Source organism: Lepisosteus oculatus, chromosome 3 (assembly GCF_040954835.1).
Source record: "Lepisosteus oculatus isolate fLepOcu1 chromosome 3, fLepOcu1.hap2, whole genome shotgun sequence".
NCBI lineage: Eukaryota > Metazoa > Chordata > Actinopteri > Semionotiformes > Lepisosteidae > Lepisosteus > Lepisosteus oculatus.
Window position 1 is genome coordinate 4,923,433 of NC_090698.1, and position 19,068 is coordinate 4,942,500.

Sequence of the window (19,068 nt, forward strand, 5' to 3'; positions counted from 1 at the left end):
AAGTCATCCTAAAGTGAGACTCACAGGACGACTCCCGATTTAATCCATTGCTAGTGCCTGGCTTGATTAAGAGGAATGGAAATGCAGTATATACTGTACATCAAACACATACTGTAGCTGCGACAGCATGCGTAGGCTGCGAAGGAGCAAGTAAAGATTGGTTCCATGCTGAAAAGAAGATTGAAAGAAACATAATGTTTTGGCTCTGAAGAAGCTCCACAGCCAAAAGGTTGTGTTTCTTTTCTTCTCTTTTCAGCATGGAATGAACCTTTACTTGTTCCTTTTACAGTACAGTACATACATGAACATGAACCTGGACGGGTGAGTCTAAACTGCAGTGTAGTAGTACAGTTCTGTTCACTCAGGTATAGATGTCAGACCCCATTACTTTCCACTGCGCGAGTTGAGTGTTTTATGCAGGCTGCTCATCTCAGCCAGAGCACAGCTGACTGCAAAGAGTGAAGGCATTTGGCTACAATGCACCACAAGATAGTGTAGCAGGAGCAGGTAATAAGCACTGCCAGGCGAGTGGAGAGCTTCAGGCATTGTTCATTGTGTCCTTGTCATTTATATAAAATGCCTTGCTGAGGCCCATTGCTTTGCCTATTTAGGAGTGTCCAAGAATGAACTGATTCCCCAGCCCCTTTACTTTCAAGGACACAATGAACCTACACTGTACACATCTGCTCTGGACAGGATCGTACCTCTGGTCCTGCATACAGCTGTGACGCGGCTGCAGGAGATTACAGATGCCCGAAGCTCTCTGCTCTACTGGCAGAGTCACCCAGGAATCGCAGGTATCCGTCCTGCCTGTCCCAGGAACGCCATAATCATCGGGGCCTCACTCAGAGGTTAAACGGTGTCAGCCAAGACTGAGGTTGCAGAAGCTGCTGTGTTTCTTCCTGCCTGCAATGCTCTCAGCAGCCCGCTGCCTCGAGGTGTTTCCTTGCTTGCCCTAGCGGAGGGGAGGCCGGTCAGGGAGTACGTGTGAGAGGGTGTCAGCTTGGGGAGAGAGGATGGAGGGGGGAGGGCGCTGTGCAGGGAGAGAGAGAGGGAGAGAGAGGGGAGAGGGCGGGAGTAGAGAGACAGCGTAGTGGGAGCAGGGCTGGAAGAGCCCGTGTGCAGGTCTTTGTGTACTCAAACAGCTGCTGCCTCTCCCCGGAGGGGGATCGGATGGCTCTCTCTGTGGTGGATCCGGCATCTCCAGAGCTCCCGAAACACTGGCCAGATTAAACAGCGGAGGGAGGGTTTGTGGTGGGGGTGGGGGAGGTGGAGGGTGGGGGGGGGGAGGGAGGGAGACACGCTTGCAAACCCTCTCCATAGGCATTCCCCCATACGTTCCAGCTGCAGTGCCAGAGCTCAGCCTCGCCTGCCATGAGAGAGACTCGTCTGCAGGCTGTCCGCCTGGGGGGCTGGCTGCTGATCCTCTGCGCCCCATGGGTGCTGGACTCCCACCCGCAGTGCCTGGATTACAAGCCCCCCTTCCAGCCCCCCGAGCCCCTGACGTTCTGCAAGGAGTACTCGGAGTTCGGCTGCTGCGATCTGGAGCGGGACACCCGCATTTCCGGGAGGTACTACGAGATCATGGATTACTTCGACTTCTCTGGGTTCATCACCTGCGGGAAATACATTCGCAGCATCCTCTGCCAGGTGAGATCCCGGCCAGCGAGGCAGATTCGCCCTTCTGATCTTTTTCAATAAGTTACGTTCCTTGGAAAATTGCGTTTTAAATCGTAAAGGTATTTCCTCTGTGATCAGGGACTGATGCTTGAATGTTTGGCAAAGTCTTTCTTTTCATTTTCTTTCTACGGGTGTTCCAGACCCATAGGGACAAACCTTTCCGATTCTCAAAGATAAGAATTCGTTCATCGCAGCCCACTGTTAAGGTCATACATTCTGCAGACTTTTGTGTGCGTGTAAATAACTATCTAAACAAAGCCGGCATTTTTAAATGCATGTTTGCATTTCGAGATGATCTATTATACTCGTGCACTGAGTAAAACACAAGCTGATCTCACAGGGAGTTGAGACTGAACTATTTTTGTTGTTTTCCTTAATTCTTACTTGTGTTGCACTTGTGCAAGCTCATCTTTCAGTTCCTACTACATCTCAGCAAGTTGCAACACATGGTCCAGACCACAGTGCTATCTCGCATCTTCTGTTTATCATGCTTTTCACATTCCATTCTCCAGACAATAGAATTGTGAAATGGAAAGAAAAATCATTTCTCCATGCAGAGACAGAAGGCTGACACAGCAGAGCGGTCACTCTTAAAGTTAACTCTTCCATACATCCTTCCATTATCAGAAAACTGCTTGTCTCTGTCCTGGAATCACAAGGTGGGACACAGCACATGTCTGCTCTCCCCTGGATAGGACAGCAACCAATTGCTGGGCGATTGAATGGGACAGGTTAGCATCACCACCCAAACCTAGGTCAAACACCTTTGGGAGGTAGCAGGAAACTCAGAGAGCAATGCCCGAGGCTGATCTCGAACCCAGGACCCTGGGAGCTTGAATGCAGCAGCACTAACTGCCACCCTAGATGAACTCACTAAGCCTGCATACTGTATGGTCAGTCCTGATTGGGGGGTTAAAGGGTTCAGGCAACATCTGGCATCTGTTTTCATCAGCAGAAGGTAACTTCCTCCAGTTCTGCAACTCCCAGGGACGTCTTCTGTTTCTGCTCGATTGCAGACTGTGGCTCGGGACTTTGTCAACAGGCCATTTAAACAGTCAAAAGAAAGTGAATTGTAATTGAAGGCTTCTCATTTCTCCTGCCTCCCATTCTTCTGTCTGGGAGACGGGGCTGTACGTGATACATCTCATGTCCAGCAGATGTGGTGGTGAGTGGCAATAATGCCTTCTGTGTTTATTCTGAGCTCAAGAGGTGCTATTTGGTTTATTAAAGGCGGTGATTTTGTTTTTTCACTCTCGGTTTATCACCATAACCAGAAGAGAAAACAACCACAATGGAAGAGAAAGCCTTCATTAGGCAGAGGATGGAGATTCTGCTTAATCATGATTGCTGGGAAAATAAAAATATAAATAGGAACAGGTCTGAACAACCAGAGAACAAGACAGCAAGTCTAAATGCAATGTAGGAGATGAAACAAACTCAAGAGCATATGCTGTGGTATGGCACCTGCATGGTAATCTTGATTAAAGCAGCAATAAAGATTATTTTTAAATGGCACATTCCAGGGAATTTAATATTAAGCGTAAAAAGAGCTTTGGTAATCCCTATTGTCCAGTGTTTCTCAACGTATCTATTTGGAGACAGCCCACAGAAATATAAGACAATAAATTGTTTGGCTGATTGACCTTGCTCTGTTGAATTACGACTTGTATCAGGTCAAGCAGATTTTGTAGATACAGGGACAGACCATCTCTTTTCTCAAATACATGTATTTACTTAATCTAATTCATTGTTGGGTGGCACTGGGGTTAGCATTGCAGCCTCACAGTGCTGGAGCCCTGGGGTCAATTCCAGACCTGGAGGTGCTGTCTGTGTGGAGTTTGCACGTTCTCTCCATGTTCAAGTGAGTTTCCTCCAGGTGCTCCAGTTTCCCCACACAGCCCAGAGACATACTGGTGTGTACCTTCACACGATGTGCACGATTATACAATATCCCGCTTTAAAGCAGTTCAGAAATGAATCTGAATGTCATATCATGGTGAGCTGAAAGTTTTCATCATGTGCATGAGCTTGTGTTCAGCTTTGGTTTGTCCCTGTGGTGGCCAAGATTTGCAATGCCTTCCCATTCTTCCCATACAGACATTCATCTTCAAGGGTGACTCAGGCAAAAGTCCTGCAGCCTCTAAAACCAAGGATGGAGGAGGGAGTAAAAATATCACATCTGTGGTCGGCATGCTCCCTCCTCTGAGCTGCGTGCCACCTCACAATGTTTCCAGGCAGTCTGAGTGCGTTCCTCCACATCCACATTGCTGCTATCTCTGTAAGCTGGTCCTAATCAGGGCTCGAGCACTGGGGAGAAATCCTCTGCATGGCTGTAATGAACTGTTTTGGCAGAAGTACAAAAGGTTTAATTGCTAATCAGACAGGATCCAGACTTCTTGTCCACCCACGGCAGTCCATGATGCATTTTTGCAATTTTTTCCAGCCAGTTGCCATTTGACAGCTAACAGCAAGCTATATTTTTTACATTAAATTGGACATTATGTTACTTTGCAAAACCCCCCTCCCCCAGATTTGAAAAAAAAACAGCTGTAGAGCAGGGATCTGGTCAACAGATCCTATCTGCTGGACACAGCAAGCTCTTTCGCTCTGGAAAGAGGACATCTCCGAGCCGTGGAGAGAGCAGCCTCTTGACGGAGGAAAGCTCTGCAAGATCTCAGGGTCATCTGGGGAGCAGCAGGCTGACTCACTTTCAACCGCCTTTGCACCACTGTCTGTGAGGCCCGAGCCACTGGCAGAGAGAGACAGAGCCCTGATTCTCCCTCCAATCCTGAGAAACACCTTTCCTTGATGAGCCACTGTCGCGCAATGATTTTCAACTTCGACAAAGGCCAATGACATCTTTTACAGCAGATTTGCGTGACAGATCTTCATATGCCCCACCATGATGGGTTTCTCCTGAGCTTAAGATCCTTTCTAAACATGCATAAGGAAATATTTCATTTCTTCCATTAACCTTCTATGTGATTTTTTAAGAACGCACAAGCCATGAGCACTCTCTTGATTAAAAAAAAACCCTAGTGCTGCAGAATTGCAGATCTGTACTTTTTCTTCTTAGCTTGAAATAGCCAGTGAGGGAAGACCTACAGAATGTTATTACAGGCTTATAACCACAGGACAAGCAAATAACTGATCCTATTCAGTCACCCAGAGCTCATCTGGAGCAAAACTGCTGTTAAATGCTGCCCTGCATTAAACCTCAAGTTGAATCCATAATCTCCTCCGAAAGAGTTCCTTAGGGTCGAGGGTGCCGTACAAAGTGTTGAATACACCGATATCAGCAGTGGAGCGAAGGGGAAAAGTCAACACACTTAATGTACCAATAATTTAGGTATTCTGCAACATGGAGCTGTAAAATGACTTGTATTGCATTCTTGTATTATTTGTTGCAGGAATGCTCTCCTTACGCTGCCCACCTGTTCGACGCTGAGGATGCGAATACGCCCATGAGGGAGCTGGCGGGACTGTGTGGTGACTACTGCACAGAGTTCTGGCTTCAGTGCCGGTCCACTCTCAGCCTCCTGATGGACAACGAGACCATCATACAGATCGAGGGAGACCGGGACACGTTCTGCGCCCTGCTGGAGCTCAAAGACCCCGAATACTGCTACCCCAACGTGTTAACCAACACCGAGCTGAACGCCAACCTGGGTGCAGTGCAGGCCGACCCGGAGGGCTGCCTGCAACTCTGCCTGCAAGAGGTGGCCAACGGGCTCCGCAACCCGGTCGCCATGGTGCACGCCAACGACGGCACCCACCGCTTCTTCGTGGCGGAGCAGGTGGGCTACGTCTGGGTGTACCTGCCCAACGGCTCTCGGGTCGACAGGCCCTTCCTCAACCTCACGCGGGCCGTCCTGACCTCGCCCTGGGTCGGCGACGAGAGGGGCTTCCTGTGCATCGCGTTCCACCCGCGGTTCGGGACGGTGAAGAAGGTCTACGTCTACTACTCCATCTCCGTGAAGAAGGAGGAGAGGATCCGCATCAGCGAGTTCACGCTGTCTGTGGCCGACATGAACATGCTGGATCACTCCTCCGAGAGGTAGCCAACCCCCAACACTCACACTGCCTTCTCCCTCACTCTCCTGTGACCCCAGTATCCACACTGCCTTCTCCCTCACTCTCCTGTGACCCCAGTATCCACACTGCCTTCTCCCTCACTCTCCTGTGACCCCAGTATCCACACTGCCTTCTCCCTCACTCTCCTGTGACCCCAGTATCCACACTGCCTTCTCCCTCACTCTCCAGTGACCCCAGTATCCACACTGCCTTCTCCCTCACTCTCCAGTGACCCCAGTATCCACTCACATCATCCTCATCCTTCTCCCTCACAGCTCTTTCTGTTGCTGCTGTGCTAATCTAGTCTGTGAAAGTTTTTAGATATAAATTACAATCTTACTAGTTATGAGTGTAAGTGTGGTAGTTTATTTCATTATCGCTGTAGTAAATGACATCACAGTTTCAGCAGCTGCTACACTGAATTCTGTGTAATTCCAGTCACTCTCCTGTGACCCCAGTATCCACCCTTCTCCCTCACTTCCCTGTGACCCCACTATCCACACTCCCTTCTCCCTCACGCTGCTGTGACCCCAGTATACAGACTCCCTTCTCCCTCACACTCACTGTCCTGCAAACGAAGAAAAATACTCAAATCACAGAATTAAATTATTCTCATCTTCAAGAAATGGCTTAGAAATATAAATTCACATTTGGAAAATGGGAAATCACCCCAAAAGTGCAAGAAGTCTGTTAAAATTCTTATCCACATGTGTTAAGATTTAAATATCTTTCCAGAATCCAGGTCAAATTCCGAGATTCCTGTGCTAGTGTGATGAGAGGAGAGTTGCACCTAAAAACAACACACACTGCTCTTCTTAATGTTGTTTTGGACAAAGATAGTGCTTATTTTTTAATTAAATCTCTGCAGTTGAAATGTGTTTGTTTGCTTGGCTGGAAATTCAAGCTTTTGACTTTCCTGTAAAAGTTTCGTCACCCTCAAACTCTCCATACTGATCCGCATAACCACACATCCACTCTCCAATCCGGAGGAAGGGCATGCTGAGCGGATTCCTCATGAAAACCATAGGGGCTTTTTCAAACGCTTTATGGGCTGCCTGTGAAGACTCAGCTTCTCGAGTCCTGCAGAGCCTTTCAGAGCCTTTCATAAAGCCCTTTAATTTCAACCCTCAGATTTCTCTTGGGCAATAAAGCGAGAAATTCACCCTCAACTCCACGTCTAAAATTTACTGTGAAAAAAAACGGTTTCCTGTCTCGATCCTGACAACCCTGCAGCAGTGCTGAGTAGAAATGGCTCTCTGAGGTGTATGAGCCACCTTTTCACCATCAGTGACTGAGACTGATCTGAAAACGATCACAAACTGAAAAGGACATTTTATTAATCTGTACATTTACCTTTGGCAGTCAAGCCACCTGCTGTGGTTTCTTAAGGTTAAACTCTTCCAGAAGCCTAATATTATGTAAATGACCTTGTATATGCTACTCTGCATACACGAAGTGCTGCACAGACCGGTGCTCATCAAACACAATGCTTAACACGACCACCAGCCAGCAGAGATCAACGCGTAAGTGAGCTGATCAGTACCAGCAGCGGATTACTATTGACAAGCGCCGCCGCACGAGTTAACACACCTGCAATTGCTCTACCGTGCGGCACGCCGGGTTATTTATACCATTCTAATCTACTTCCCGTTGCTCGGTATTGAGTTCACTACTTGTTGCTCTGCCTAGCGTTTCTTACCCTTTTGCCTTCCTGGAATTCTGTCTACCCTTTTGCCTTCGGACTTCGGATCTCGTCTCGCCCCTTGGATTGTTTGCTATCTGTGCCTATTTCGGATTTGACCCTGCAGCTCTCTTTTCGACCACGATTCTGTCTCACATTTTGGATTGTTGGCCACCAGTGCCTTTACCGGATCTCAACCTACCTTCGCCTTCGGACCACGACTCAGCTCCTGGTTTTGCTCTGTACGCTTACTCACCTCCCTACGACTCCTGCATCTGCATCGGATCCTTTTCACCTCTACAGAGCAGCGTTACATTAAGACAGGTCAAGTGCTTTCAAGAGAAGAAGAACATCACCAGGGGAACCTGACAGGGCTGAAACAGCTCCCAGAGGCGCCAAGTTCAATCTCACCAGCTGAGAGCAGGATTCCCTGCAACTGATTGAACATCCACTGGGGTTGGGTTGGGTTCAGGGGACCAGGGCGGTTTCAGCTTTTGGAGAAACTGCCCCTCTGTTTGGCTCTAACTCTCCCATCAGGAGCTGTGGAGCTCGCAGTGCATTCCGCAGGCTGGCTGGTTGGGGAATACTATACATTTCAGTATAGCTGCAGCCACAGGGAGCTGAGAGGAGGAAACAAAACTACTGGAAGTTTCCAACAGAGTGGGCAGAAACCCAAAAATACAAATATAAAGAAATGGTTACTGAAAAACAGTATCCCAGATGGAAAAACAGCACAAGACTCTCTGTGCATGAGAGCCATGTTGTGTCTTTGCAGAGTTCTGCTGGAAGTGGCCGAGCCGGCTTCCAACCACAATGGCGGGCAGCTCCTGTTCGGCTACGATGGCTACCTCTACATCTTCATCGGCGACGGGGGCAAAGCGGGGGACCCCTTCGGAGAGTTCGGGAACTCGCAGAACAAGTACGTGCCTCCTTTTCCTTCGAACGGGACGAGAGGCACTTCCTGTGGCGCCCATCGCCAATCCCCATGCCACCCGGTTTTCCTCTCTTGTGTTGTAAGAGGTCATTAAAATGTGGTCATTAAAAATCCCAGGGTGTTTCTCGAAAAGAGTAAGGGTATAACCCCAGCGTCCTGGCCAAATTTCTCATTGGCCCTTACCAATCATGGCCTCCTAATAATCCCCATCTATGAATTGGTTTCATTACTCTGCTCTCCTCCCCACTGATAGCTGATGTGTGGTGCACTATGGCTGCCGTCGCATCACCCAGGTGGGGCTGCACATTGGTGGTGGTGGAGGGGATCCCATTACCTGTAAAGTGCTTTGAGTGGAGTCTCCAGAAAAGTGCTATATAAGTGTAAGCAATTATTATTATTATTATTATTATTATTATTATTATTATTATTATTAACAATCCCAGGGCGTTTCTCGAAAAGAGTAGGGGTGTTACCTCAGCATCCTGGCCTTTACCAATCATGGCCTCCTAATAATCCCCATCTCTGAACTGCTCTCCTCCCCACTGAGAGCTGGTGTGTGGGGAGTGTACTGGCACACTATAGCTGCTATCGCATCATCCAGGTGGGGCTACAAATTGGTGGTGGGGGTGGAGGGGATCCCCATTACCTGTAAAGCGCTTTAAGTGGAGTGTCCAGAAAAGCGCTATATAAGTGTGAGGAATTATTATTATTATTATTATTTTAGAAGAGACTGTTCTTTTTGAGCTTTTAATTTTATCCCATGAACTACATGGGGAACCACCACATAGCAAGGTAACAACATGGACAGGAAATAGGTGTAAAAAAAGAACATTTTCGGAAAGATTTATATACAATTTTTTTTCAGCTTTCTTCCATTACTCAGAAACACCCAAAGTATGGCGCACTTAAGGTTGTTGATATTTCTGTGCCTGTTTTGATGGCTGGGTGCCTTCAGTCCAGCAATGCCAGGCTGGCTTCCATACATTCATGGGGGCGCCTGCCTTTTCCTTCCAGTGGAGATCGGCCTCCACCTGCAGTGCCAAGGCTAATATTTTCAGCCACTGTACACCTGCCTAAGAAAATGCCCACTGTTTAATTTTGACTGAGAAGCATGCGAGAGGCTTGGCGCCTTAGCTTCAAAAACTGGTGGAAAGGCTGGTGTGTACACTCGAAGGTAACCCTTAATAACCCTCTGCGAGGAGCAGAGTCCAGTGAAATCCCGTCAGTTCATATAGCCACATCCACTTGTCCTCCCTTCACTGCAATCCCTCTGGGGGGAAGAGCGCCCCCTGGCGGTCCACGGGGATAAGGACAAGTTAGAAATGAAGCCACAGGTTTTACTATTCCGCAATCGGATGATTACAGATGCAGAACTGGGTTCCTTCACAAAGCAGATTTTGCCATCAGGTTTTTGTCAGGTTTATACGGTCCACTTTCCCTTTTGTGCGTTTGGAGCACTGATTTGGCGATGCTGGCAGCGTCAGTTTACAATGTTGTGAGTCGTTGTCCTGATGCAGCTTTGCGGTTGGGGATTCTAGTACAGTTCAGATCCCAGTGCTCTGGAGCTGGGGGGTGTTCTGTTATTATTCTGGGTTCGATTAACAATCCACAAGATTTGAAAGGGAATAATAACTTTACTGGAAAGACTTGCACACCACGCTGTGTTACTACTTTCATGGCTTATATACAATTCCTTTTCCTGTGCGCATGCACCAACTAATATCCGTACATATACATGCATTATACATATCACTACCGGGGGTGATGACAGCAGCTTCACATCAGACTTGTACGAGTCCTGCACCGCCAGACCTAAGCTAGCAGTTGGAGTGGCGGCTGACGGGGCCCCATGGGGAAACCTTAGCCAAGATGCTGGGGCTCATGGAATCAGAGCAGATTAGTATGCAGCTGGCTCTATCCCTTGGCAAGCAGAGAGAAGAGAACGCAGTGTCACCTTCATGCATTAGCGGATCAGCATCCTCTCCCAAAAACAGCATCTGGCTGCTGGCAGGTGCTCTGAAATTAAGTTCGTAATCACTGTAAATCTGTCATTCCCTTAGCCACCTGATCCTTTGCCCCTGCTCACCTCCTAAACTACTGAATACTACAAGGCAAGTCAGAAGCTTCTGAACTCTTATTTCCCCAAAACATATTACTGTGACATAATAACTAAGGATTGATTCTTGCAATGGTGTGACTATTAATTTGCATGTTAGATGTTAGGTCAGTCTTTATACTTTAAAACCCCTTGGATTGTCTCAAAGAGAGACAGCTGTGAGCAGCTATACCACCCTGCAGCTCACAGCTGGCAGCCCATGGGAATCAGCAGGTGAGAGCCTGGCCAGTACCTGGATGGGTGACCTCCTTGGGAAGCTAAGGTTGCTGCTGAAAGAGGTGTAGACAGTATACTGTAAAAAAATACTATACTGTAAAAAAAGGCGCCGTCCTTCAGGTGAGATGTCCTGACTCTCCAAGGTCCTGACTCTCTGTGGCCATTAAAAATCCCAGGGTGTTTCTAGAAAAAAATAGAGCTGTTACCCCAGCGTCCTGGTCAAATTCCCCCCTGGCCTTTACCGATCATGGCCTCTAATAACCCCCCTCTCTGAACTGGCTTCATCACTCTGTTCTCCTCCCCACTGAGAGCTGGTGTGTGGGGAGCATTCTGGTGGGGCTACCCACTGGTTGTGGAGGAGTAGAGTTCCCATTACCTGTAAAGTGTCCAGAAAAGCTGTATTGGGGGGCAGACATACCACAGGCTCCAGCTCCATTCTCACCAGCCCAGTGGAGCAGAGATATAATGTGATTTAGTGCTCAGAGCACATCATCTTTCATGTTTTCTTGTAAAAAATGATTTTGCTTTAAAGATTGGTGTCTACTAGTGTGCAGGTTATATAAAACAGAGTCCAGTTGTGGAATTTAAATTAGTTGTGAAAAGTGACACATTAGCTGTTAGCTGAAAGAATACTTTGAGTCATTGTGAACCATCCCCCATCTCCTATCCATGAAAATGCCATTTATTAACATGATTAAAACAGGTCTCTCGAACTGAGCGTCTGTGTATGGCCTCCCAGACACCAGCCCACGACTCTACCACAGCGCGAAAATGGACTGTCCGGTGGGTTTCTCGGATTAGCGCTGTGATATAAATCAATCAGTCAGGCATGGGGGAAAAAAACACTTTTAAGATGACAAAGGAAAAAGAAAAAAAATACATGGTTTTGTGGAGTACGTCTCTGCGTGCTTGTTTTTCTTTTGTTTTGTTTTTTTGCCGGTTCTTGGCCGGAGTAAAGTATATCACTGACTTGTTGTGGATTCAGAATGAGACCAGGCTATTTTTTTTTTACCTACGCGTAATACGACATGTTGTACCCAGAGAATAACATATCGGCCTCCATCCCTCTGCTTCTGCCTCGGAGTCCGGTTTCAGGAGACCGTCTACACCAGGGATGGTAAAACAGCCTTCGACACGAGTGGGCGGCGAGCAAAGCGAGTTTCCCCGGTCTGCGTCTAAATTTCGCCATTTCGCGTCCCGGCGGTGCTGAAGGGCAGCTCGAAAGACGCCTTCATCGCTAACAGCTCTTAATCACGCGTGACATTTTCCAAACACCAACGCCTCGGCCTTCAGGGTTGACGCTGGGAGACTGCAGGCCGGCTGTGCGGCTGCCCTGGCCGGGCTTGAGGCTGCGGCATCTGCGCTCCTGGAGCCGGGGGGTGACAGAGAGAGATTTCTTCTCTCCCAGGGCAGGCCCCTTCCAATCTTCTCTTCCCCTTTCTTTCTCTTGTATTTTCTGCCCCTTCGGACCTGTAGCACCAGCTGTAGGAGTGATGGTCGCCTATGCCAGTGATAATAATAATAAAAAAACGTATTTTTATATAACGCCTTTAAAGGTGGCTTCTCAAGGCGCTTGATGTAGTAGATGTAGTCTGAGGATGCAGGCATTTCTGTTTGTTGCCGAGGGGGCGGGACGAGCAGTAGATGTAGCAGAAACCGGACGACTATCATTAGGTGACGTGTGTTGCGGCACACCGCGCAGTTTACCTCAGATTTTCTAAAGACGTGCAAAATTGCACCCGCAACACAGCAAGCTTGCAGGGTCGGAGCTGAGCCCAGCTTGGGAAATGAAATGTCTGCTTCATCCCTGGCCCGGCTCCCGGAGGAGGACGGAGCAGGAGACGGCGTTGCCGTGCTGAAGGACAGACGTGGCCCTCACTCTCCTCTCGCTCAGCCGAGGATCCAAGCCCGCGCTCCGCGCCAAGGCTAATATTTACACCTCGAGCCCCGAGTGGGCGCGGCGCGGGCTGGTGTCACAGTGCAGCGCATTGTCCGCCGGCCGCCGTGTGAGCCGGCAGCGGGGAGAGTCTGTGTGGATCTGCAGGGCGCTGTGACCCTCGTAAGCCAACAGGTGCGAACGCTGCGTTTGTGACACAACATAACGGTGAAATGAAGTCGTACAACGTACAATGTGGGACAAAACCACCCTTATTTAACATTTAAAAACATCTAACACTGCGACGTTCACGATTTAGCTCTGCTAAAATGCGTTTCCTTTTTTATCTCTTATTTTAGAAACCTTAAAGTGTTTTTTTTTCCTGCTAAAAGGTCACTTGCTGTCCTCCTGAGTGCATTGACGACAATCCCTTGGTCTTTTCATGCAAGAGGAAGCCCCAGAGGTTTTTTTTTGTGTGTAGAAAGGGACCCATTTCAAAGGGACCCCTGAAAAGTGGAGCCCAGCTGGGTGCCATGAGGCAGCGAGCCTGAGCTCCTCCACGACACAGCAGACGGGATAGAGAAGAGAGGAGGTGTTTCAACCGAGGGCAGAGTTGTGGCAGGCCAGGCTGAGCAAGCAAGAGCTCGGGCAGGGGCTGGCTTTGCCACACTTACAATCCGTGCCGCTGGATCTTGAATAATCCTGTCGGCCGCAGGACGGCGCCTCCTACTGCACGTGTTAGGAATGAACCGTGCAGAGGAGCGTGGGCCGTTATCCGCCCCCTTCGGGTGGAAGCGATCCGCAGGGAGCAAACCCGGGTGTCTCCTCCCGCCCGGCTGCAGGTCCTCTCTGCTGGGGAAGGTGCTGAGGGTGGACGTGGACGACAACGACCGCGGCGCCCCCTACCGCATCCCCCCGGACAACCCCTTCGCGGGCGAGCCCGGCGCGCGGCCCGAGGTCTACGCCTACGGGGTGCGGAACATGTGGCGCTGCTCCGTGGACCGGGGGCACCCCGCGACGGGCGAGGGCCGGGGCCGCGTCCTCTGCGGCGACGTCGGCCAGAACAAATACGAGGAGGTGGACGTCATCACCCGGGGGGGCAACTACGGCTGGAGGGCCAAGGAGGGCTTCTCCTGCTACGACAACAAGCTCTGCCACAATGCCTCCCTCGGTAAGGGCATTCCGGGCCCGGGACAGGCTCTGGTACTGGGAGGAGTGGACACTCATCTTGTACCTGGTGGCTCCTGGAGTTACATCAGCTATACAGTTCCACAGTTCCATTAGATCAGTTACATTCATTACTTAGATTCATAGTTACTTTAGTTAGTTGCATGAATTACAGTTACATTAGGTAGATTAGTTACATTTGTTCCATTAGTTAGATTAATTATATTAGTTACGTTTGTTACATTAGTTACATTGGTTAGATTAGTTACATTGTTACGTTAGTTTGGTCAGATTTGTTACATTTGTTACATTAGTTATATTAGTTACATTGATTAGATTAGTTACGTAGTTACGTTAGTTACTTAGCTTTATAGTTACATTAGTTACATAGATTAGTTACAGTTGTTACATACTGTAGATTAGTTACTTAGATTCAGTTACATTACTTACTTACATTAGTTAGATTAGTTACTTAGATTCATAGTTACATTAGTTGGATTAGTTCCATTAGTTACACAGTTATATGAGGTACATAGGTGCATTAGTTACATAGTTGCACTACTATCAGGGAGTATAACGGCTCATTGTGTAAAATCTCCTCTGCTCTCAGGAATAGTGCTGAGATTGCCCACAGCAGGGGAGCCATCTTGTGACACACAGGGTCTGATGTTCACTTTTTGTGCACTGCTTATCGTGCTGGAGGTTCACCTGTGAGGAAAGGGCAGATCCAGGGCCCTTCACCTGCAGGAATGAAGGCGTGAAATCTTAGCTCAGCATCACTACACGAGAGAGAGCTGTGTGTCTCCTTCCTGCAGATGACATCCTGCCCATCTTTGCCTACCCCCACAAGCTGGGGAAGTCGGTGACGGGGGGCTACGTCTACAGGGGCTGCGAGATGCCCAATCTTAACGGGCTGTACATCTTTGGAGACTTCATGAGCGGGTGAGTCTGTGAATTAATGAGTAGCTCACTACCACCCAACAATATGAGCTGCTGCTGTTGTTAGTTTTGTCATCATCCTCCCAATGTAAATCTTGCATGGTCTGTATCACATGACAAAGTTGCCATGCTGGCAGGCAGACTACAGTACATTATCCTTCTCTCCTGAAATTCTCTTGTGTTAAACCTAAAGAATTGTGGTTTTGTTTCTTTCGAAAATCCTCTGGGGGATTCCAGAGGCCTCAGTCCAGTCTTCCCGAAGACGTTTCGTGTTTTCGGGCCAGCACAGTTCTGTTCTTCAGGGCCCGGTCTGAGCCATCGGCGCTGACACCCTCTGCCGTCTCGCAGGCGCCTGATGTCGCTGAAGGAGAATCCCAGCACTGGGCAGTGGGAGTATACCGAGGTCTGCATGGGCAAGGGCCTGACCTGCTTCTTCCCTAAGCTCATCAACAGCTATTACAAGTACATCATTTCGTTTGCTGAGGATGAGGCAGGTAACCTTAGCTACTGTATGTGCACTTTCCCCCATAGCTGCCGAGATCTTCCACTGTGGTCTTCCGCAGAAGAGCTGCACTTAGAGCAGTAGCTCCAAGATGACCTACTGTGGCTCAGAGAGACCTTGCACTGTTGTGGGGATGTAGAATTAACGGTTATATGGTGATCTAGTAACAAACAGTACACACCATAACTTCCTCACCTCTCATTTCGCCTTGTTTCCATGTCTCCTATCTTCTTCCTGATCTGCAGTGCAATGTCAAAGTAGATATTTATATGCAAATACACCTGACCCAAAAGCTGCGTGTCGCCCACCCATCTGGCGATCGGTTTACCTCCCTTCTGGGGAAACTGGGGCATACATCTCAGACGATCCGGAACATGGCCAGTAGACAGGGCTCAAGGCAAATTTTCAGGCTGCCAAAACTGGGGGGCATGTTCTTCCACCCTTTCCAGTGAAGCAGAGGGACTGAAATACGCTTGCAAGGAAAACAGGCCAAGTTTCATTCTCCTCTTGTTGTACGTTTGTTTCTGCAGGAGAACTCTACTTCCTGTCCACAGGGTCGCCCAGCGCGGCTGTCCGAGCTGGGTTCGTCTATAAAATAGTTGACCCTTCAAGGTAAGCGGTGTAGCGTACAGTCACTATTGCAGGTTTACAAGTAGGAGGTGAATGTTAGTTTCATTGATATTAATAATGCACGCCTGCCTTTAAAACAGTTGTATTCACACTCTGCATCTTGACTGGATGTAATTCTAAGTCACTTTGGATACAGGTGTCTGGCAAATGAATAAAGCTAAAAGTACCTGTAAATGGGTGTCTTACTGACTAGTTGCTTTTATTTTCCTCTCCTCTGTCATGGCAACTAGCGTTAGAGCTACAGTGCAGCCTATACCTTTAGCTTCACACCCACTACAGAAACTCGTCCCACTGGACGATTTGATGAGTCAAAAACAAACAGTGGGAAAAAAAGGATCCTGTTTGAACAAAACCAACACGCACAAAGAAAAGCACCAGGCCCTTTTTACTGAGCTGATGTCACAGGCTGCCCGTTTTGCAGGAGCTGGAAAGGCAGGCAGGCAGTGCTGGCCCGGTGTGTGCCGCGGACAGGTGGTTTTTCAGTTAGGTACGAAGAAGCTGTCGCAAGGAATAAAAACCCCAGCAGGAAAGAAAAAGAGTTCATCAAACTCTACACTTTAACTCTACTTTTTAACTCTTTTGTGCAACTTCCTTCTATTTACTTGCACCGCCAGCAGGTGCCTTGCAGATCTGGACTTGGTGAGCAAAACGCACTGCCGCCCACAGACTGACCGTTTCTTGACCTTCCTTGCTCTTCCCCCTCTCTGCTACTGTAGGAGAGCTCCTCCCGGCAAATGTAGCGTCACACACGCCCCGGTGACGGTTCACGGAAAACTGATCCCCTTCCGACCCTTGGAAAGTAAGTAACAGAAGGAAATTCCTTTTTTCCCGGAAGCAAGTCTGATGCATTACCCTCACCTGCAGAGCTGGGCCTGGGAGCCGTTATCGATCGTGTGATTTCAAACTTCCCTGGCAGAATTCGTCAGCCGCCCCAAGCCGACCGGCCCAGCTGCAGCTGCGACGTCCTCCTCCAGGTCGGTCCCCGCGGCCACGAGCAGATCGGGCCTGACCCAGCCGGCCCGCAGGCCGACCCCGACTCCGCCGGCTCCCACGGCTCCGCGCAGCACGGGCAGACCGACCGCCACTCCCTCTTATCCCACAACCCCCCGCATCACCAGAAAACCAGCCGCGCTGACGACGACGGCGCGCCCCGTCGCCCAGAGCAGAGGCCCGCCGACGGCCGCCAGGCCCCGTACCGTCACCCCTGGCCCCAGGTTACATGTCGTCCCCACCCCTGTGCTCCAGCCTGCCAGCCCCACCACGACCCTGGCCACCCACAGACCCAGAGTGACCACCCCGCCGGACAGAGGCAGGGCAGAGAAACCCTCCCCACCATCCCCAAGCCTGGTGCCGCACCAGCGCCAAACTACAGCCAGGGGCTCGAGGCTGGGGGGCCGGACAGAGGCAGTCACCAAGACCCCCCTGACCACCCTGAGGCCAACCTATCGGACCGTCATCCTGAAGCCCACCGCCAGGACCCAGAGGCCCAACTCCAGTCTGCCCAAGGCTGGGGACAAGAGCCTGAAGGGCTACGCCGACAAGCTGGGCGGCTCGGACAGGTCGAGGGGGAACCGCGTGCACAAGGGCGGCAGGGGCTCGGCGGGGGGGAAGGGGAGGCGCCGGAAGCTGAGGCAGGGGGCGGTGCGTCTGGCAGGCGCCGGGAAGAGGGCGGACCGGGGCCGGGTGGAGGTGTTCGTGAAGGGGGAGTGGGGGACGGTGTGCGACGACCTGTTCGACCGCCAGGCGGCCGGCGTGGTGTGCCGGCAGCTGGGGTACCCCTTCGCCCTCCGGGTGGCCAAGCGGGCCGAGCTGGGCCAGGGCGGCGCCGAGCTCCCCATCCTGCTGGACGACGTGCGGTGCGAGGGCACCGAGAGGACCCTGCTGGAGTGCCCGCGCGCCCGGACCGGCCAGCACGACTGCTCCCACAAGGAGGACGTGGGCGTCGTCTGCGGCTACGACGAGTACGGCGAGGACTGAGCGGGAGGGGGGGGGGCTCAGCCGCTGCCTCCCCATTTCTCTCGGGGGCTCGGCTCGCCCGGTGGACTCTCCTCCCAGCGCCCGGCCAGTCCCAGGAATGCAGTCACACTCTGGTCTCCCACAAACAGGACGGTGAACACACAGGTTCTCTCACCTTTCCGTCGTGCTGCTCTCGCTCGCTTGCTTGCAAAGATTCTTCGACCCCCCCGGCCTGTGACCAGTCAAGATGTCTCCCTCCAGACGCGTACACAAGCCTGTCTGCGCTGCCTGAACCCCCACATCTCTTTGGACAGTTCACACCCACTTTCAGCCACTGAAGAAACGCCCGCGTCTAGGAAGAATCTGGAGACTGACCTCCTGCGAGGCTGGAGACAACCCTGCGCCCTCATCCTTTTGCTACGACAGAACAAAACAAGCTGCTGCTCTGTGATGGGGTTAGAATCAGGGAACAGGGTGTCTTGATTATTAAGTCAGTTATTAGAGGTCAGAGAGGCCAACTTTCTCTGAAGCTCGGTCTCACGGGTTGGGATCGATTGGGTTTCAAAGTAAAGAGCTATTTTTTTTTGTCAGCTAAAAAAAGCAAACAAATCTTTTCACTTTCCTTTCGAAGTTACAGGTTTGAAGTAATGCTTTGAATGCAGTCTGCATACACCTGTAAGGAAAGGTGCTGTAAGGATTCTCGTAACTCTCAGGCAACAGCTCTTTCCATTTGTTCACTCTCTCACCCCGGCTTGTCCCATTTTGTGGCAGCACTGCCCTCTGGTGGTTATGCTATGAAAAGCCATCAGAAACTAAAGATACTGTGTGCCACACATTTCTTACTGCAGGTTAAGTGTTCCTAGCGGTTTTGTTTACATAGCTTGCACTGCAAGTTCGTATTGCCTCTGTCATTTTTATAGCGTACTGTGTTGGTAAAACACAGGAAAGAGAATCCCAACTTTAAAAAGGCAGCATTCATCGTGAAAACAGGCTGACTGCAGTAAAAAGGCCAGCTTTGCAATTAAAGTAAAATCAACAATCTAGCTTGTATTTAAAATCTGAGAAATATGCATCTTTAGAGCTCTTCAGCCTACTGGAAGCGCAGCTTAAAATCTTGTACTTGAGAAAATATGTTCATTTAAAAAAAACAAGTGTTTTAAATGCTGGACATGACATTTTGTTGTAAAAATGCCCTCTATGTTGTTAAGGCACAGGGTGTCATAATATTAAAATCAGAAAACGATGTTAATCACTGCTTCTATTTAATCAAAAGCAAAAAACTTTTCATTTTCTTAGT

The 19,068-nt window shown here is 49.7% G+C and overlaps 1 protein-coding gene across 1 annotated transcript; it reads left to right on the top strand.

Annotated features, from left to right (window-relative positions):
- Positions 1-1,307: 1,307 nt before the first annotated feature.
- LOC102692670 (HHIP-like protein 1) lies at positions 1,308-19,014 on the top strand. The gene is made up of 9 exons (XM_069186351.1): positions 1,308-1,650; positions 5,091-5,737; positions 8,211-8,354; positions 13,420-13,748; positions 14,560-14,686; positions 15,032-15,177; positions 15,716-15,797; positions 16,532-16,614; positions 16,732-19,014. The coding sequence occupies exons 1-9, from the start codon at positions 1,375-1,377 to the stop codon at positions 17,790-17,792; spliced, it is 2,895 nt and encodes a 964-aa protein (XP_069042452.1). The 5' UTR covers positions 1,308-1,374; the 3' UTR covers positions 17,793-19,014.
- Positions 19,015-19,068: the final 54 nt, after the last annotated feature.